Source organism: Podarcis muralis, chromosome 2 (assembly GCF_964188315.1).
Source record: "Podarcis muralis chromosome 2, rPodMur119.hap1.1, whole genome shotgun sequence".
NCBI classification, from domain to species: domain Eukaryota; kingdom Metazoa; phylum Chordata; class Lepidosauria; order Squamata; family Lacertidae; genus Podarcis; species Podarcis muralis.
In genome coordinates, this window is record NC_135656.1 from 81,533,635 (window position 1) to 81,556,370 (window position 22,736).

The window sequence follows — 22,736 nt, forward strand, 5'->3', positions numbered from 1 at the left end:
CATCTGACACTAATGTAATACAATTTGTGAGAATGAGGAATGCCCCTAATCCCCAGAGCAACAATAATGACAGTGGTGGCGGTTGGGGGTGTTCGGGTTATGGGTAATTTGCATGCTGGGACCTCCTATGTCTGTAATTAAAAGAAAAACTAAAGATACAGCTGCATGGAAAATTTATCTCAATACTAAATTATATGTGCCATAGTTTGAACAGAAACAGAAAATAAAATTGAGAAACAGGTTCAATTTAAGGTGTCCAACATTAAATAACATTCCACTTGTATAACATACATGAGGGAAAGATGGGTAGAACTGACATTGATGTCTCTGCCAACTCCATGTATACATATAAAGGAATTTCCTCAGGGAATCATTAAATGCTGGTTTTCTTCAAAGCTTACAGAAACAGGACTGACCCTAACATTAGGCAGAGTGAGATCACTGCCTCAAGCTGCAGACATTGGCGGGAGGTGGAGGGCAATGCCAAAGAGCTGGTAGACTGTGCTGTGTAAGCCAGGGAGCATATACTCCACCCTCTCTAGCCTGCTGCTTTCAGCAACAGTAGTGGATATTGTCAGCTTCAAATTCTTCCTCACCTCAGGCAGCAAACTTATTATTAGTCGTACAGTATTAGTATTATTTTCTTTGCCCTTCACTCTAAGGTCCCCCAATTAAATATTTAAAACTATTAAAATATCAAATAGTTTAAATTTAATATTTTTAAAAAAGTAAAACAGTTTTAAACAACTTACAATCACAAAAGTAAGGGGCTCCTCAAGGGGACACCTCAAGTGTCAGAAGCTATGGTAAACAGGCTTAAGGTTCACCTAGTGTACTGTTCCTGTTCTGGTGGGCATAGCCTGTGAGTAAGCCACAAGCCTTAGTAGCCCAAGAAGGCTAGGCCTCACACACAGGACTTCCAAGCTATGGCCAAGGAAGGGAACCATGTAAAGGGTCAGGCACAAGAAACCACTCTCAGCCCAAAACATAATCAGGGGCACCATCCGAAGGTGATCAGTACCTGATGAAATCTCCAGGGATGAGTACCTGATAAGATCTGATCTAGGCAAAGTAAGTCAAGGAGATCTATGTCAGGAAGTGAGAGACATACAATGTCCCCAGCAACACATCAAGGAGGCCCACAGAAGGGGCTGACATAGCCTGTCCTCCCAGGTCATACTCAAATTCAGCTACCAATGTCTTTTGTTTATTTGACTACAATGTTGTGATGACATACTTACCAACTGCACTGGAAAAACCAGGACATCCCGACAAATGAAACAGAAAAGATTGCTAGCTATGTTAATTTTTATGTACTTCCGCTATCGTAAGATTTCAAAGTTACGTTTTTGGTTCCTAGTCCTTCTATGAAGTAGTGAGCTAATGAGTTAGCAAAGATTGCCAAATGCTAGCTTTGTCTGTGGCTGATATATTGTGGACACCTGTGATCTTGGAGTGACTGGAACATGTCTAGGGTAAAATGCTCTCCAGCAGTTTTTGGCCAATTCCATTTACATTTTTTGGCTGACCATCCGAACAGTTAAAAAAGACATTTGAGAAACACACGAGTAACTCTGAACAATCCTTCAAGAAAATGTATTTATAGTTTTTAAGCTAATTATTACAAAGAGAATTACGTCATTGTATAGATTTCATTTAGCAGCATTTATCTTTAAATTCTCAAAAGGAATTCTAGCTAGACATTTTATTTTGTCAACTGCTAATGAACCACTGATTTGGTTTGAGTACAGTCCTAATGTGAGCGTACACAATCTTAAAATACAAATTAGGACGATTAAATACTTAAAAAGCGATGTATAGGTTTGCCAAACAATTAGAATTTTAAACATTCATGAACTGCTTGCTTTGCAGCTAGCTTGGTTTCTTTGCATTTGCTACAAACCTACTTTGACAAACTTTGCTAAATCTTAAAATATGTTCAGATAGAACAACTTTAAGAGTTCCCTTTAGTTCTGCACCAGAATGTTGTTTCATATCCACCAACATGCAAATGGGCTCCTGAACATATCATGTTGGCCACAAAAACCGCAACACATTAAACCACACCAATTCAATGGAGGCTAGGCTCAAGACATGTTTTGACTTTCTCCAAAAACTCAGAATGGCTCTTTTATTGACGCATAGCTACAATATATGTGATTTATGTCCCCTTTCAATCTGCTCTCTTCAGGCATATTCTCTAAGCTGGGTCTCTGCTTTCTTCATTATATCCTTCCATTGGTTAAATGAACAGACCAAAAGCTGACAGGCACAAGATTTAAGGAGTCTTAAATATGCCATTTTAAATACTGTCCTCCAAACACATTGGAGTCTATTAGACCTCCCCAGTGAATGCTTCCGAGGAGATTTTAGCATTTTGCAGTTATTACAGTGTTTTCTGTATATGATGCAGGAGCTAAAAACAGAATTTCATTTAATCTGAATAAATTTAAATAGTGAGTTTTGGCACAAGCACTTTTTTAGCCCCTTATGCTAATAAGGCTTCAATTTGCATAGTTCAGTCCTAAGCATGTTTTCATGTGTGTAATTAGAATTCCAGGCTAGGCACACTTTTCCTTAAAGCAAATTCCACTGAATCAAGTGGAATCTCCTTCCAAGTAATCATGCTTAGGATCTGGCTGCTAAGGCTTTTGCTTCCTTTGCAGCTTCCCTCAACTGCTAAACAATTTCAGCAGTAGCATTAACAACACCTGCAGTCATAGCTGTCAATCTTCCCTTTTTTGGCGGGAAATTCCCTTATTCCAGCGCCGTTTCCCCCTGCTTCCCGCTGCTATCCCGGATTGTTAGATATCCCGTAGACTATCCCCGGGACAGGTGAGGCTGCTGATCCCTTATTTTCAAGGCTGCTGATCCCTTATTTTCAAATCTGAAAGTTGACAGCTATGCCTGCAGCATGGAATGACTTCGCTGCTATATCCACTCACTTTTCACGGCCTGCTGTCCTACAACTTGCAACAACGTCCAACGGGCATTAGACAGAAGTGACTTGGGTTACAATCCCTGCACGTGCACAGTTGTGAAGCTAGGGCCAGTCCATATTTCTCAGCCTAGCCTACCTGAAAGGTTTGTTGCTAGGATGAAATAGGGATAAGGTAGCCCATGTATGCTGTCCTGAGTTCCTTTGAGGAAGGACAAATTAAAAATATGAGGCAGGATGCAACATCATGCTATTAAGATAGTTTCTTCAACGCAAACATTTCTGCTTCCCAGGTGGAACAATCTCCCTACTCTTCCCCTCACCTGTTGTTCTGGGGTTTTCCCCAATGCCATAGAGTGGATGTGGGAGAAGTATTGGGGGTGCACAGCAGGAGGACAAGGGAATGGGGAGAAAGCCCCATTCTGCTAGTGGGAGTCTTTACACCAGCTACTGTTAGCACATCGGTTTAATTGAATCCAGCCCATCATAGATACATAATGTGATGTATCCTACGAGGTCATGCCATTAGTGTAATGACTTTTGCCTGTACAACAGGACTTCCTCTCTCTGATGTTTACCCTTATGTTCCCCAAGCCTCTGGAGCAGATTTGGGGGGACCGGGGCAGGGGAGAGAGGAAGTTCCATCACACAGACATAAGCCCTTCCACTAATATGTAACCCAAGCAATAGACCTTTTTATCCATTTGCAGAAAAAAAACTTTAAACAACAAATGCTAATGTAAGGCCTGCAGCTGAGGACCATATGCACCCTGAGATTTCTTTATTTTAAGTAATTGCCACAGCATGTGAAGAAGAAGAAGAAGAAGAGGAGGAGGAGGAGGAGGAGGAGGAGGAGGAGGAGGAGGAGTTTGGATTTGATATCCCGCTTTATCACTACCCGAAGGAGTCTCAAAGCAGCTAACATTCTCCTTTCCCTTCCTCCCCCACAACAAACACTCTGTGAGGTGAATGGGGCTGAGAGACTTCAAGAAGTGTGACTAGCCCAAGGTTACCCAGCAGCTGCATGTGGAGGAGCGGGGAAGCGAACCCGGTTCACCAGATTACGAGTCTACCGCTCTAAACCACTACACCACACCGGCTATTGTGGAGCTATTGGGAAGCATAAACCAAATAAGGGATGAGAAATAACTATGCTATGAGCACACAGAAAGAGCACTACATGCTCTTTTCTATGGAGCAATTTCCACTACTGAACAGAAAACTCAGATTTTAAATTTACTCATTTAAATAAGTTTATTTAAATAAACTCAGAAGAGTTTAACCTTCAACATTCTTTGAAAATGTCACATGGAAACATTACCTTCTTCACCTGAAGAAGGAAGCTTGAGGAGTCAACCAGATTGTTTAGAATGCTTTATCGTTATCTATGTCTGAAGCAAACCTGGATATATTTGAGTTTTGGCAATTCAATCTCAGTATGCGTCTGTGATACATTACACATTCTGATGCAATCAGTGCCCTTGGCATTAATCCAATCCCAACAGAGCTCTATGAGACAATTTGTTATATTGGGTTAATCCACAAAGTTTAATAGCATTGACTATCTGAATCTTAGGAGTATTTAAAATATATATATATATATATCATACTATATGCGATAAACATATGAAGCAAAGCATAATACAGAAAGCATACCATAGAAAGCAGTGTTGTCTTCTAAGGCTGATAAGACAACATACAGTCAGAGCTTCTTACCTTTATAGTTTGAACAGGATTTCTCTGCACCCTACACTCCCACATGTTTTCTGTCAGTAAGGGTCATAACACCCAGTATATGAACAGAGGGCAGGTCATTCTGGAGGATAATGTTTGGGTGAGGATAGAACAAAGTGATCTGTTTTTCACCAATTCACTCTCTGTTTCTCCATATAAACTGCCATATTTCAGCATAGCTATTTCTTCTGGTCCATAATTTCCCTGTGCTTATTACATCATTATTTAAGGCTAGTGTAGATTTGGAAAAGGTTCAGAAAAAGGCAACCAAAATGATCAAGGGTGTGGAGTGACTGCCCTATGAGGAAAAGCTACATTTGTGGCTTTTTTTGTTTAGACTTTCTTCTATGGTCAGCTACCTCGATCACAATAGGGTTGTTGTTTCTAAATGCACAAAAATAAGGGCATTGGAGGGGGAAATCCAGAATATTTGTCTTCCTAAATGCCTTCAGGGTTAGAAGGACTACTTTTCCTAGTTATAACTTTTCTTCACTGTGATTTGAAGCATAATCCTATACATGTCTTCTCAGGAGTTAACGCCATTTAGTTCATTGAACATTACTCCAAGGAAAGAGAGTATAGGTTTGCAGTCTGAAAGCCTCTATTTTCTTCCAAATAAAGATGCACCATTCCATTTCAATAGTAATTCCCACAATTTAACATCAGAGATACAGTCAAACCTCGTTTCCTGAATGCCTCTGTTTTGGAATGTTTCGGCTCCTGAACGCCAAAAACCCGGAAGTAACTGCTCCGGCTTTCAAACAATTTTAGGAAGCCAAACGGTTTCCGAGATGTATTTTTCATTCCCCCCCCCCCCATTGACTTTTGATCCTCGGTTTTTGAACTTTTCGGAAGCCGAATAATCTTCCAGAACGGATTAAGTTCGAAAACCAAGGTTCCACTGTATTGAAATTCAATATTATCCAAACCCATTGAAATATCTCTGTAAAGTAGTATCCAACCAGACTAGAGCATGGGTTTAGGCCACATTTTTTAAATTAAGCAGGCTTTGATCCAGTCATAGGCTAGATAGGGAGGTCTGCTTGGCAACCCCTTGTACACTGGCTTGAGTTCCATGATATAAATATCCCAAGGTGGGATATAAATGTACTAATGAATTTAAAAGGCACACAATATAACTCTTTACAATACACACAACCCAGCTGTTATAAGCTTTACAAAGAACTGACTGGGAAACATCCCAATCTAGCTGATTTGTAAGGCATTTATATATTTAGAAATGGCTTGATTTGAGCCTCTTCCCCTTATTACAAAAAATGGTGGTCTGTCTTTTTTCTTGCCTAGCATATAACTAGAAAGTATAATGAAATGAACATATAGATCACAGGAAAATACATGATTCTTTTTTGCTACAGACTCTCGGTCACATTTCTTGAGGTGCATCAGCAACAAACATGATTCATAAAAATAATCCAATACATTCAAATAGAACAAAATCATATTAAAATTGAAACCAATGAAAGTGTTCTGAGACCTATTTACATGTTAACAGTTGTCACTATTTGTGTCTCTTAATACGTTCCAAATAAATGTTGTATGAAGTGAAGATCCTACGTTATTTCTGTGAAAAGCAATTGTAATTTGTTTCAGCAAAGGCCAAGCCAACCCAATGGCAGGGGCATTGATCAATTTGTTTCATTCAGCACAGCAGTGTTTGCAAGAGTAGCATTCCAGGCCATGGACCTAATTAGGCCCACCAGGCCATTTTGACCATGCCATGCCCTCTTGCCAGTCACCTGGCACCATATAAGATGTCAGGTGTGAACAGGTAAAAGGTAGCTTGGGTGGGCTAAATGGGCTGCTGAAGCACCTTCGATCAGTTGATCAACAAGGTTTCAGAAGTACTGCATACATGGCTTCTGAAATGCCAATGATCAACTGAGCTGCGCTGATGAAGCACCAAAAATCAGCTGATTGCTTGCACTTCAAACTGCAAGCCCTTTGCAAATAACTCTAGGCAGTGCTTTGAAGTCTTGATGACCAGCTGATAGATGGGGCTTCCAAGCATGGTGTAGGGCTCTTTGCAAGGGCACAATCACCTGACAATTGGGGCTTCAAAGTGCCACATCACCTGACATCATCAGTCAAATGTTGTCTATTGGGAGTACGAGACATGGCCTGTCAGCTGGATGTGGTTCCCCACCCCTGCCCTATAGGGTCAAATGAGAGGAACTAAAGGAGCACACACTAAGACATATTGGGGACAGATCAAATCCCCTTTATCCCTTTATCTGTTGATAGCCCCATCCTTGTGCTGTATTATTGGTCATGCTATAGCAGGCATAGGCAAACTTTGGGACTACAACTCCCATGATCCCTAGCTAACAGGACCAGTGGTCAGGGATGATGGGAATTGTAGTCCCAAAACATCTGGAGGGCCGAGGTTTGCTTATGCCTGTGCTATAGCATAGCAAAATGTTGGAAAATGACTTTTAAAATCCATCTGTATTTGCCCCCAAGCAAGAGGTGCAGAAAGAGAAAAGAGGGAAGTTATCTGACATAAGTTGAACATATCTCTATTACCTAGAAAATAAAGAGAATAGTGTTCGAGTCCATGCCACTCAGCTGTGGCTACAGAGAATCCAGAAATCGATTTGTAAAAGTAAGAGAAGGGTGTTGATGGACCTACTGGGCGTACAATGTTTGGGTACAATGTCTCCTATCCAGCTGACTGACCTGAGGCACATGGGCATCATGACTGGAACCCAGGTACTTGGCACCATTGTCTGTGATGAAGTCAGCATCACAAATGGATGATATGTTCATGCTCTGGGGCTGTTTCCTATGTCTATAGACCTGTGGGAAGAAGCTGTAATGATTAGGCGCATGAGGTCAGAACTATAGGAAGATCAGGGAAGGGAAGAAGCAACAGTTTTGCACCCTGTTGCTTAAGGGGTAGAAAGCTACACCATACAATCCATGATTCAAGGAAAAGAATCATAACATTGATATGTTTGGAGGGATCCAATACAATGCTTACATGGCATGCTCATCTATGAATGACTGAATTCTGAAGGACAAGCTGGTTACTTGCAAAGGGTTGGGTGAGACTGGTATGACTGGCATGGCTAGGGATGTTTTCCTACTTTGCAAGTAACAGTAACAAAAATCAAGGCTGATACTGTCACACAGTGGGGAACATCCAATAAAGGCTCATTCTAAAGCATCTCTTTTTCTCATCTACTTTCCCCAGGGTTTCTACAGGAGGAAAAGGTTTGACAATGCATTCCTACTACACACAACACAGCTTTGGCATCTAGGTTATCTGATTATGCTTCTCTTTCCTTAATGCATGGACCTAACCATTAGAAACTTAATAGTGACAGAAAAGGATTGCCCCAGCTAAAATAGTTTACCGTAGTCTGTTGGTTGTTGTATATGCATATTTAAACATGCATTCATTCATTCATTCATTCCATTTTTTTATTATTCCACCTTTATTTCAAGGCGTTCAGGAAGGCACACCTATCTATTTTATCGCCCCACCAACCATGAAAGATAGGTAAGGTTGAGAGATGGTGGCTGGCGCAAGGTAACCCAGTGAGCTCCTTGCCTGAGTGGTGATTTGAATTTGATCCAAATAATATGTTCCAACCACGACCCCACACTCCATTATAGGATGTATTCTATGGCAATTTTTCCTTATCAGTAAAAAGGAATGCAATTTAATAATTATTTTCAGATAAAACATATATTTAGAACATACAACCTAGCATTCCTACAAGTTGCACTTCAGAACAGAAGCAAATTATAGTTCAGTTTCTGCTGAGATCCATTTGTAACTTCCAGATAACCTTGCAGAAAGCTAACAAGCAACTATAACACAGCATCTGAATAAGGAGGTACAGTAGATATGGGTTTTAATATATATATATATTTTAATGAGATTCTAGCACTCATGTCATGATAAAAGTGGCATGGGCGCCAGCACAAAATGGCTGCCATGTGCAGCAAAGAGAAGAAGAGGTGACGATACTCCATAGCGATAAGTACCATCCCAAAAGAAGCACTGAATACAACAATATACAAAATGGGAACTAAACATAAAGGGTTAGTAGGATTCAAGAGAAGGAACATGTCTCAGTATGATGCTTTCTGCTGTTGTGTAATCAGTTAAGTGGTAGCCTCGATGGAAAAAGGGAAACAGGACATGACCGAAGAACATATTAAACAAGCTGAACCGACATGCAACTGAATACTAAACACCAATAAAATACTAGTAAGGCAATATATATCCTTACCCTACCTTTCTTTCCAGCTGTCACAGGCAGGCTTGGTTTAAAGACTTAGTTTCATGTTAGAAGAAAGCAGGGAAAATAACTGCAAATCCCCATAAAGAATGATAAGGGAAAAAAGTGTTTTCCAACCTGTTGTTTTAACTGATGGACTAATCTGTCTTTTTCTCTTTTCAAAGCCATCACTTCTTCTTGAGTTTTCTTTTTCTTTGAAGCAGACAGTTCAAGCAAGGCAATATTTGCATCTTTTTCACTGATGGCAGCAAGGAGTGCTTCCTGTCTGGTAAGATTAAAAAATAATAATGAAAACGTATGTTTTTTTTAATTGAATATTTTAGTGCCTCTGAAGCAAAAGAGGCAACATTAATATATTAGGCATCATGAATGCATGTCTTATTCTGCATACAATGCACCCGCCCAAATTTCCTAGGTTCAATTCTATGTGCTGCTTATGATCAATTTTGAACCTGTTTGATTCAGGCAATAGCCCAGACTTCAATGACTGCAACATAAATCTAAGGAACTCAAAGAGTCCAAATATTGCTAATTTTCATAGTGTGTTTAGAACTGCACACTGCAAAGACTGCCACAATTAAATTGCAGAAAGGTTCATTACAGTTCATTACTTGGAATGTGAAGACAGTAAAGGATATTGGGGTGTCTAAAAGAGTTCCAAAATCTCATGTGTCAAGCTTTTTTTGTTCAATCTGACCAATCAACAACTCAAATATCTAAACATGATGGAACCTAATAAATTTAACACCTGATGATACAACATTTAAGCATATGATGGTACCATATGTCTTCTCTGTATAAAAGCTAAAATTAAATTAAACTGTCATGTGTACAGCATTCAGGCAAATTATTTTTATTTTTATTATTATTATTAGCCTTGTTCCATGACATTCCACAGTAGCTTGGATGAAACTGATAGAAACAAATTGAAACAAGATATTTAGAGCAGTTGTGGGGTCAGGATAACACTGAAACTGGGGACTTCATCATACAGAAATGACTAAACCCACCCATGGCGTGTGATCCTATTGGTCTTCAACCTGGTCTGTCAGGACCCAAAACCAAGTCACAGCCTCATCTAAGGTGGGTCACGACAGCAGCACTACCACCATCCAAAAAGTGGTTAAAAAAGAAAAAAATAAGAAATGGGACTAAAAAGGCTGAAAACTACCATGATATTATAGTGTCAGTTCAAAAGCAGTTTATGTCTCCTCATCCAGTTAACTACCACTATCAGGTCCTGCTGGTCCTGGGCTATATATTTTAAAGTGGATATAACTACATGTCTCCTCAATAACGAAATTAGTACCTATATTTTGTAAAACTAATAATAAAGAATGCACATATTTTTATCATAAATATATAAAAAAATCTGAACATGTGAAATATTTCATAATTAAGTGGGCACAAAATGTAAGAGAAAAATATTGATGGGACTATGAGGGAAAATATGGCAATGTCACAGATTCTTGTTACAGAACAGCAAAGTGGTTAGTTTACAAAGAAATATACAGAGGCTACCCAGCAAACCCATATTGCCTGGACCACTCAGTTTGTTTCTTTAATAGTGATTAGTGGTGGAGTCCTGTGCAGGTCTCTGGAGGCCTTTGTGCACAAGTATCAGTGGGCTCTTTGTCCCCTCCCTTTCTTCCTCAAACCACATCCCTTCTCCCTATTGACTTCACCCCTTTAAAGTAAAATAAATATTGTGGGGCTTATTACCCTTCCACAGTGGAAAGGGTAACTTCTCTCGGATTTAACCTTCCACCTGAATTCAAAACGAATATACTCCCAGTCCTTCTCATGCCCTCCTCTCCCCTTAATTCTGCCCACAAATAAATCAACTCCACTTGAGGGGAAATAATGAAATTCTCACATTTTCTGAGCCTATCAACTCTCGGTAGAAGGAGCCCACATGCTCATTTGAACAATGAAATAGGAGGTAAAGGAGAAAACCCCTTAAAAGAAAATTTATATTTAACACACAGTGATGGAATCTCTTTAGCATTGTAAATTATTAAGCAGAAAATTAGGCAGAAGCATTATACAGGAGATGGCTGCTCTGGAAGACATATATATTAAACATTCCATGTAGCAAAAGTATCCCTCAAATGATGTTTATTATCCTGGGATAGCAGCAGTGAAACAGAACTCTTCAGTGGGGCAAAAGGGCATAAAGGAACTCTATCTATCTAAATTCCCCGTCATAGAAGAGGAAGGAAAACTTCAATCAAACCAAAGCAAGCCCCATTTGGGGGTATGTTTCCAATGGGCAGGTAGGGGCTTCCCGCTATGGGATAATCAAAAAGGTATGACCTTCTGGGTGTGTTAGACCAGGCATAGGCAAACTCGGCCCTCCATATGTTTTGGGACTACATCTCCCATCATCCCTGACCACTGGTCCTGTCAGCTAGGGATGATGGGAGTTGTAGTCCCAAAACATCTGGAGGGCCGAGTTTGCCTATGCCTGTGTTAGACCCTCAAGTGGAACAGGGTTGAAGGGAATGGCTGGGCTGATGTAGACTGGGTGCTTCAAATCTGCTACAGATGGTCAGATGAAGGTGATTATCAGGACAAGGGTGCTTGGGAGAGTGACTTGGAGAAGCGCAAGTTGTCACTGATCAATGAGTCCAAAAACCAACATGGCTGCCCCTCAGGCACTAATTTGATACTGAAAGAGAATGCGAATGCACATACGCATACATTCTAAATTCATTTAGTACACATATAAGAAATACGGTATGTGAAGAAGTGTGCTTCTGTGTAAGAACAAGCACATACATGTGTGTTCAAGAGATTCACAGTCTAAACAATGTCAAAAAGAGTATATTTTAATTTGTAGAAGTGGAATGAATAAAACATACACACAAAAATGGTTTTAGCTACACTAAAAAAAATCCTGTTAAGAATTAAACACTAGCAAATGCTCTCTTTTGATTGCTGTTTAACAGATTAACCATTTTAAGAAGTCTCCTAGAAATCTTTCTTTAAAAAATTGCCTTGCCACATCACAGTCTATTTAAAAGGGAATAACGTAAACACTTCTGTTTCACTCCCTCACCTACATTAGTCAGAGAACAATATTCTCAGCTTTATTAATAGGAACTGTCCATAACTGTTAGAAAAGCAGATAAATGAAGTGATATAAAATTACGATTTCATATGTTAACAAATACGAAAGCAAGAGCAACCAGTACTGTAATTCTTACATCCATTATTATGGAATGCATTTTGTGTAAGGACACAAAAGTGCAATTAAAACACTGTAATTGAAAATGTTTGAACTAACAATATACACCCCACTCTTCATGTTCCAATCATAACTGAATGGAAAAGAAACCGCTCAATCAACTTGTCTCTATAATTGTTGTTTTCTTTCCCTTCTGACCCCAAGTATTCAACTTTAAGTTCAGTAGGAGGTAATGTCAGAGAGACAGTGATGAGAGATCCTATTTGAAACAACTTCTTTCTTTCACCCCAAAAAGAAAAGAAAAAAAGTATGTTCAAATGTGCTATTAATCCACAATGGTTGCACAAGTACCTTTAAGGAAATACACAAAGGAACATTACAGTTAAAATATTTAATCCTTGCAGCCATACCTGAATTAGTGGCTGGTATTTATAATTTGCGTAAGAGCCTAATACATAATGACTTCACAGATGACAGTCCAAAATTCTAGATTTATGTGAAGAAGTTGACCAATATGAGCTGCAGGCTGCATTCAGGTGTGGGGTGCATTGTGCTAGCTTTTGTGGTCATAGTGCTAGCACTTCTGTTCCAATTTCCAATGTTACTTTTACACAGCAGTACCTGTTGCAGTATGGAACTGTGGCTTTATTTGTCGAGATAATGCCATGTTGAGCTAAATTGCATTAGCACTAGTGGGGATGATGTGATGTGTAAAAGCAACATGCATGTTTCCACTCCTGCCCCCTTTCCACACATGCATCCTTCAGTTCCCTCATGATTAAAAGTGCAGGCTTTTAAATAGGCAATAGAAAGTGAAATATGCTGGGAGACCTTTCAGCGACTGACAGCATTAAATGTGTTGGGAAAAAGTGAGTTGAATGTTTAAAACCTTCTTCCGTTCTAATCATGGCACTGAGGACCAAAGTAGGTATGATATTAACTGCATGATTTCAAGTAATTTGTCTTCTTTTATAAACTTAAATAGCAGCTGGGATTGAGACTGTGGCACATGGGGAAGTGGTTAACCCTTTCCTCTCAAATCATGGCCCCCATGAAAACTGTCCTGCAAACCTCTTAGAGGGCAGCACCAATGGACCCTTTCGTTCAGGACCTGATAGCAATTTCAGGGTTGGGAAGATTTTCATCAGGACTACAACACCCACTGAGCCATTGAGGAAAAAACACACACACCCTTGTATATTTTCCTTGTAGAAAGAAAAGAGTTTGTGGGGTGAGAAGTGAACAGAAAAAATAACACAAGATGAAAGGCTGAAACACTTCTTCACCTGCCAGTCTTTATTCCAGATTGCCGACTGCCACATATGCTAAGTGGTATACAAATTGTTGAAATAAATAAATCAAAACAGAAGCGTTACATGCAACTGTGTGTCACATGTAATTTGACCTGTTATGAAAGTAGTACTAGCTCTTTATACTTCAAGAAATGTCCAATCAACTGACCCATATACACCTGACAAATTTGCTCTTCAAATTCTGTCCCCTATGCATGCGCACCAATTCCTGGGGGCCAAGGCTCAATGTTATTTTTTAAAAGAGGGCTGTGGTTTCCCCCATTGGTTAGGGAAACACAGAGCTAGGTGCGGAGTGACAGCAGGACATAGCATAACATTGTGTATGTGATGTCAGGACGTCATGTCGGCCCCTCCTCAATGTTTTTTAGAAGATGGCGCCTCTGCCCCTATGTGATCATCAAATCATTCACACAAAGTAGCCAGATAGACACTGAAGACTATAATTTAAAATGGTTGTATTCTGCTTTAGGTTCATATGAATCCAGATAAGAACACATAATTTATTTATTTATTTATTTATTCATCATTGTGTATGGCAATCATGAAAGCACTTGAATTTTGCACTTAACTGTATATTGCAAGCACTTTTCATAAAACATTTTAAATCTCAGTATCTCTGTTTAAATTTAAAACTTCAGAACCAAACCCTTCCCTGTGTGGACAGCCATTTTGAATTTTGTAGAGATGCAATATAAGTTTAACTGCTTCAACCTAGTGGATGCTAAAAAAAAAAATTAACAACACAAAGGATCAGAAATACTGGAGTGTGAATCCCATTGCATGTGAATACAAAGGTTTTGTTTGTGTGGAACACAGCTCTGCTCAAAGTCCAGCTAAGCCAAACAGGATGAACCAATACTATAGGCAATCTGTCATTGTCAGGCTACTTGTCTTTCACCATTGTATTTTGTATGCATAAAGGACCAAGATAAAAGTTGTTTGTAGAAAGTATGGTTTGATCCCTTGAGCATAGTATTCAACCCATTTTGAAGCTAACTTAAATTTATAAGCCTTGCGTAGAAAACTATTGTTGTTTTTCTAACCAACATTTTTAAAATAACTCAAAATCAAAGTGTAAGAATCTTCTAAAATATATTATTGTAGAATGCAAGCCTAATATTGATGTTCCATAAAGCTTTGAGTTACATATATGACAGGATTATCCTTGTGAACAAACCAAATACTGACTACCTTTGTCCAGAAACTAAATTACTTTCCAGGATGGAAATGTCAAACAGACCACAACAAAAGAAAGCCAAGGACTATATAGATGAGGAATAGGTAAAGTGTCTTCACTTCTTCCCAGAATGACTTCTTTCTGTTGAACTCAGGGCCTTTCTGCACTGCACCTTTTATAGTGATATAGTTGCTGGGGGGTTTTCAGATTTTTTGGGCGTGCCACCACATGACATTGTCATTATTCAGCTACTACAGATGACACATTTTAAGACAAAACTTTTATTTTGTCCATAATCAAAAGACAAGGAACTAATAAAGCCATGCTGAAATTATAAAATAAATAACAACATAATATTCAGTATTTTAAGAACCTATTAAGAATTGTCAAAGAGAAAAAACTTGTTCTGATTCAGAAAAATGTCAGTCAGAATCTAACAGTGCTGTTGTCTGAAGAAGTAGAGAGTCATAGGCAGAAACTCCACATCACGCTTTTCAGAATCTTATGTTAATTACTTATGATATGATATGATATTTAAAGCACATCACGGTTCAAATTTCCTGATAATATGCTGTACAGATTTCCTAATTATTCATCAGAACTTGCTTTGCTGAGCTGCAGCATGAAAGTTTTTCCAAGCCAGCATGAAAGTTCCCTGTCAGCGCAGGTGGCATCAGATGCCCCACCCTATAATTTTGGTCCTGCCAGGATGAGTGGGCAGGGTGTGCCTAATACCTTGCTATGAAGCATTTTGGTCACCATATTCTAGGCCAGGGAGGAAATTGCCTGCAGACAAAATGAGGGATGTCTGGAGGTTTCACCTACCTCACAGTAACTGTCACAACTTGTTGGTGGGAAAGTATCAAGGTACCCAGGGAAAGGGGTCCAGGGAAATATTTCTGCCTGAATGTCACAGAACTTCCCAAATGACCTCCTGGAAGATTTGCCCAGATTTGATTCAGGTCATAGAGTGATCCTTAAATCCAGGATTGACTCTGAAAGCTCAATCAACCAGCAGACGGGCAAGTTGATTCAGAATCCATATCCAGTGCCTATGCCAAAGCCTACTTGCATCTGCAATTAATAAAACTGTGGCCATTTTGATCCCAAAACACTATCTTGTCTTCATTTCTACCTATCACATCCCTCGGGTTTACTGAGCCCGGGCGCACAAAAAGCCCTTAAAGCCAAACAACTGGCCAGATTTGAAATACCTTTGTGTCTCAGAGTGATGAGGTACTAATATGGGTGCTACTGAAACAAAATCACTATCAAGTGTACTTCTTGGCCTAACTGTCCTAGTTTAATTTAAAAGATAAATAGTGTCAAAAAGGCAACAGATCTAAAGGAAGAACATTGCTGGGAGGTGAGGAAAATATGGAACAGATCCAAGTTATTTCAAGAATCAAGGAGAGGAGGAGTTCAGACAACAGTCCACAAATATTTCCTTAATTAGTACTTTAAAGATAGGCATGAAAAGAGTCAGATACCAGATCCATGTTGACTAATTATGACTTCCTTGTTAAAGGAGTGGCTGCAGGCATTTCCAGGAGCATGCAAGTCATATGATTCAAATTTGAGTAGGGCAGCTTACTCATTGATCTTCTTTGGTGGGTAAATGTTTCCCAAATTTGTTACAGACTAAGAAAGCAGCTTTTACAAAAGGCAGATGTAAAGATTTTTGGGGGAAGGGGGGTGTTGATCACAAACCAAGATGAGTGATTAGAATGGTGCTAGTTTCAAGTAGACCAAAATAGGCACAAGGAAATGGGTCTTCCTGAACTGTAACTGTGAAAAATATGCTATGCTTGCACAGTAGACTAAGCCCATCTATTAATACTTTCTACTGGCTAATTTGGTTGTGTAGTCGAGTACAAAGACAACAAGAAACTATTTATGATGCTCTTACAGATAGACTGTCTAATAGACATAACAATTAGTTGTTTCAGTTAGAAACTACATATGCTTAACCTTCCTGTCCATAGTATCAGGAAGAAATATAAAGGAAACTTGCAAAGGCTGCATATTGCAAAGAAATATTTTTGTGTCTGAAAATTCATGGAATTCTGTCCCTCCCCCCCATCTGAATTTTGCTCTTACCTATTCAGAGTGCTGAAAAAGATTGCAGTCGTAACTTAAGACTGAAGATGCAATAAAAATAAAATTGCTTTTTTTAAAAGAAAAAGGTTCCACTTTTGGCAGCTGAAACTAAAAGGTATGCATGGAATGAATTTGCTATCAATCATAAAATATTATTTACTGTATGCCTCAGCACGAAAAGAGAAGACATTCTCTTTCACCACGCAGAGTGGCTAGGGCAACCAGTCACACGGGCAGGGTATAAGTAATAAATTGTTATTATTATTCAGTTTACAATTAGGCCTTATTGAAACAATAAACCTAATAAACATCGCCAAATACTGGATTAAACTAAAATCACCAAAATTGTGTTTTGCAAAAGAATTTAGCCCAAAACTATCCAGCTCGTGGTGGGAGAATCATGGCAGATTTGAGACTTGTTTATCATGGAGAGTCTTCTCAGCATTGAGTGGTGAGCAGGTGAGCAGAGATAGCAGTTTCTATCTGTAATAGCCCAAAGGAAAGAGTGATGATAAGAACAGCACCTATAGATTCAAGGAAGGGCTGGTTTCACAATTATGTGAAGAGCTTTAATGAGTGATAAATTGCTTTACTGTTTTGTGTCTGGTTTTCTTGTCAAACATGCAAGCAAATGATATGGATACAAAGTTCATATGTTCATAATTCAGATCCAATATACCTGAAACCCACATTTTCTAGGAATGCCAACCCTATAACAACAGCCTTCAGAACTGTAGCAATGAATGTATAACTTTCATGTCAAACTACAACTCAGTTTATGAATGACCCCATTGTTCTCCAAACAAATTGATAATACAGCATGTAAGGAAAGCGGGGGACTGCTGGTGGGGGTAAATAGAGACAAATTAAAGTTCAAATGTACATAGGTTCTCTTGCAGCTGAAGGAATGGACCAGTTCCAGCCTTGAGTTATGGCTATCTCTAATTCTGAAGTTTAATATGCTTTCTTGACTCAGATAAGGTTATCTGAAATGGACTAGATGACCCTCGGGACACCTTCCAACTCTACAATTCTATGATTCTAACCTGTTTGTAAATGTACTGTGCCAACATGGGCTGGGAAATGCTAGCCACCTGCACTGAATATGGAGACAGGTGTGAATGAAGCAAAAACTCATTAACTGAGCTGCAGCTGAACCTGGAATCACATGACCAATCTTCAAGGCTGGTTATATGAATAACCTAGGAATATAAACAAGAGTGGTTGTTTTTTTGGCATCCTTATGGCAAAAGTAATGGAGGAGACAAGATATTTCTCCCTAAGTTGAGCAGGCAACCTTTAAAACACTCCAATGTTCCCAAAACAAAACAAGGGGTGTTCCAAAAACATCTAAGCTTAATGGAAGAAACTGGAACGAATTCTAGCAACAGCACAAAGGTGATTGTGAACAAACAGAGCACGTGCAAAAGTGCAATATTAACAAAAATAAGGCAGGCTGACCCATACACGGGTAAAGAACTGGAAAGAGGATCATACTTCAGAGAAAGAATAGAAAGTGTATTAGAAAAGGATACGAAATATGGAGTCCGTAGTGATAACTAAAATATCCAAGGCTGAACACTTACTGTGGGATAGCTTAGCCTCCTGTAGCACTTTGCCAATTGGTAAGGCAAATCTTACTACATATCAAATGCCAATGTCTGATGAAATATGTTAGAGTATTGTTGCCTATAGCCATCCGTGTATATTTGCAAAAATTTAGAGGAAGTACCTTAGAATGTAAGTGAGAAGTGGGGTCCTTTTCCCAAATGAATAATCAAATTTATTTAATTAATTTATATCTTGCCCTTCATCACAAGATCTCAAGGCAGACCACAGAATAAAATACAAGAGAAAAATATGGGTAAATAATTAAAACGAAAACAACAAAACAATAGCTCCTCCTTTCCAAGGACACATTTAAAAGATTGTAGAACATTAATCAGCCAAAGGAACATTTTTTACTAGCACCTAAAATATATATAATGAAGGTGCCAGGAGAAGTTCCCTGGAGAAAGAATTCCACAAAAGGGGAAGTCACTACAGAAAAGGCCCATTCTCACATTGTCACCCTCCAGACCTCACGTTCTTTAAGTCCACCACAAATAAGCCATTTAGGCAGAGCCTCCTGAGTGCATGTACTCCCTCCTGAGTGGGAGAAAACAGAGAACTATTGCCACATGGGGCCCACAGATCGCATTATTTAACTCTCGGTTGCCCTTTTAACATGGCAATAATAAGTAAGAGAGAACGCCTGAGGAGCGTCAGACCAAAACCATTCAAAAGCTTCTAGGTCAAAACTTATTCCTTGAATTCACTACATACTATACAAACACTGTATAATATACTCCCAGTGGCCATATCCTATTACATTGCAGAGAAACTGGATTCTGCATCTCCTGGAGCTTCTGTGCAGCCATCAGTAGTAGCCACACGTAGAGAGATTATTATTATTTTTAAGTCAATATTAGGCTTCGCAGTTTTGTTGAACTTTCTCTTTAACATGCCATAGAAGAATGATTCTTCACTATTGAATTGTTTGACTGGAAAAAGTGATAAAGCTGTATGGTAACTAAATAAGGCACACCCTTCTCCATATATAATATATAACTCTGGGGGCTATTCTCTCTTGAATGTGTACAGGTGCAAATAAATGCTTGAGATGAATGAAAGGTTCCTGAAAGCTTATAGGGCAGCACCCCTCCCATTGAAGTTATACCTGAGGCTGTGCAGCATGAGCCCTGGTGAGGCATTACTGGCACTCCAGCCTCAATAAGGAAAGACAAAGGAGGGAGATTGGATCTCTCCCTCTTTAATGTGCTGCTAGAAGAAAAGAGCCTGGTGGCCTTTGAGGTGGATTTCTCCCCCAAGGGCTACTGCAATGATTGAAAGGGAAGGAGGAGGCAATTTAGGGAGCAGGGTGTGTGGAGAGCAGAAAGATGATTGCGGTTGGTTGGTGCACATACATTCCATTTTGTTCCTTATGTTTTGTATACTCATAAAATATATAAACAGTAATATCACACACACACACACACACACACACACACACCTCTTATATAATATGTTTTTGTTTCTACCCAGTCCAAAAAAGAAGTTTGTAAAGCTGGTGGCTGAAGCCTGGTTGACACAATATCATACACCAAAGAGCTGAAAGCAGGGCAGACGTAGATTTAGGGCAGCACAACCGGTTCCCCCACACATGGCGCGGGGACAAGGGGGCGCCTTCCTGGGCTTTGGGAAGGAGGCATGAGGGCTCTGACAGGGTCCTAGAGGCCTCCTTCCCCAAGCCTAGCTAGTGCTTGCCTAGCTTTTGGACAGAGGTAGGAGGACTCTAAGACCCTGCCCAAGCCTCACAGCTCCCTCCCAAAGTCTGGCACCATCCTTACCTCTCTTTGGGAAGGCACCACAAAGATTGGGGGTGGGGCATTGTCAAATTTTGGCCTCACCCAGGGCATCATTATTACCAAGGTCTGCCCCTGAACAGGGATCCATGTAATTATCTCTTTTAATTAACATTCTGACAAAATGAATTAAATTTTAACTATTTTAAGTGTGTGCTTTTTTTCCAGCTAGTGCAATCTGCCAGACTGCAGATCCAGTCACTGACTGTAGCCAGATGCTGTCTTTCAATTTTTTGCTACCTACGTTCTTGCTGCTGTGAAGGTGACTATTTTGCAAAACTCGGGCCATGCAAAGCTTGCCTCTTCTTTCAGCTAAGCTTTATGAGTCCCTGAAACTCCGTTTCTGAGCTCAGTAAGCTTAACCTGCAGTGTGTGTGTGTGTGTGTGTGTGTGTGTGTGTGTGTGTGTGTGTAAATGGATGTCTCTTCTGGTGTTTTATAAGCAGGGTAAAGCCTACATTTTTCAAAGAGGTTGTTCAGAGGCTATTATAGGCCTGTTGGAAGTGGTTTGTCCTTTGGTCTTTTAGTGAGAGAATGTTTATGGCTGTTGTGACATTGCTTGTTTCATGTTGAGTTTTACGGGTTTTAATGTTATTATTTTATTGTGATGCCTTTAAGTACGCCACACTAAGCCAACCCAAACAAACAAGCCCCACGCCACATCTTTAACTAATAGCATTTTGTCATCTTCCTTTGAATAGCGCAGAGCAATTGAACAAAGGGATTATCCTCTCTCCCCCCACTTAAAATTAGTATGGAGCTGAGCTGTGGAATTTTTCAAGTTTAGACAATGGAGCAGCTGTGTAAAACAAGGCCCACCACATAGGATTTTGCTTGCTTCGGTTTAATACTAATGCATCTCAGTTCACTTGGGTAAGGTGTATCAAGCATAAAGGCCTGCTGCCAGGCTCTATCACTCTTGTTTCCATTAGTATTAAGAGTGCTAACATTAGGCAGGCAAAAGAGCACTTGTCAAGTGTTGCATGGCCTATAGCCTGGGAGCTTTTACTTACAGGACCAGCCATACTATTCAAGGTGTCCTTTAAATGAGCAGAATCTCCATCCTTTAAACACTAACGGTGGGAGAATAAAGAAGCTCACATGCTAGTCCAGTTATATCACAGTGGTTGCTAGTTGCTAAATCTTAATAGAACACCAATAAAAAGGTCAGTGAATTATCTTCTACAAAACGTGTCAGACAAAAATTAACATCCAGAGCTGTTCCATCTTTTTGGCCAAGTCCTTGAATCTGTTAAGCACTGAATTCACATAGTGCCTGAAGGGTATCTCTAGATAGGGTTGGGAAAAGCTCCTCTTTAAAACACTGGAGACCTATTGCCTGTCAGCATACTGAGGCAGATGGACCAATGGTCCAGTTTGTTCCTTTGTTGCCAAGATCCCTTTCCTTCACCTTGGTGAAGCCATGGTTTTCCATCACTTGTTCCTATGGTAGAGAATTAAAATGATCTAATACATAATAATGACAACTGCATTCAAAGAAAATTGAACTGCACACTTAGGATCATTGCCAATGCAACAATAACATTCAGAAATATTCCACATGCACAGAGTCTCAATCTTGCATATAGGAATATTTCAGCTATATTTTTAGCACTTTCTTCTCCAGACATTCTGAATATTTGAATTTGTCTGTCTGCAATATAATGCAGTCCCTGAACTCTGAAAAAAAACAAAACAATTTATTCTCAAGGAAGCAAACCACACATATTTTAAGCTCCTTGTTTGGGGTTTCTTTTGTTATCAGCTATTAATCCAAACTGAAACAGGAAAAAATCAGAATCTATTAAAGATCACTGAAAACTTCAAAGGGACAAAAAATATATTCCAATTCTCAGCCCATGCAGCAAAGCACACATTAACAGTGGTCCAATAGCTGGTAATGGTGACTTCCAAGTGAGGTAGTTAAGATATTATTGCTTCTGTAAACTCTAAACTGAAGTTTAAAGTAGACATGTAATCTTCAACTCCCCAAACAGTCCAATTTGGCCACTAAAGATGCTGTTTTACATTTCCAAACATTTTTCCCTTGTTGCTACTTTTTATTCTTCAGTTTTCAGGTTGTAAGCATTTGTTGCTTGCAAAGCAACTCCTTTTGAACGCAGAATCTTGGGAGGCATTTGTTACTACCTGCTAATGCAGCCTGCCAAGCAAGAACTCCCTGCTGGTGACATGACCACCTAGTGACCTCTAAAAATGTTTTAACAATGTGAAAAATATCTCCCTCTCGTAGGAAACAGCAATTTTTTAAATTAAATGTACATTGAATGTTCGCTTACATACAGATAAATGATATTCAGAGTCACCTTCTCTGTTTCCAATTTTGGCCGTTTGAAACCCAGCCCAAAACTAAATAAATAAACGTTGATACTAAGAGGAAACTAAGAGCTCTAGAGCCTTGTGATTTCACAAACAGCTTTTTTCCATTTTCTAAAATCTAAACTTTAAGCCAGACATAGAACAGGTAATGAAAAGAAACAAGTTTGGCAGCCCCTCTCTATGGCTCTTAGCTGAAAATAGATCAAGCCAAAATAAGTGGCTATAATTTGGCAGACTTAATGTCTTTAAAAGTCTGCAGTTTGTGAGGGTAAG

General features: G+C 39.4%; 1 protein-coding gene across 7 annotated transcripts in view; it reads right to left on the reverse strand.

Moving 5' to 3' along the window:
• ERC2 (ELKS/RAB6-interacting/CAST family member 2) overlaps positions 1-22,736 on the reverse strand; it is a 514,390-nt gene that overhangs the window by 147,996 nt on the left and 343,658 nt on the right. For all 7 annotated transcript variants that reach the window (XM_077924934.1, XM_077924929.1, XM_077924927.1 and 4 more), the window contains one exon: positions 9,061-9,208. In XM_077924934.1, the coding sequence (XP_077781060.1) occupies positions 9,061-9,208 (148 nt within the window). The remainder of the gene's footprint in view (positions 1-9,060; positions 9,209-22,736) is intronic.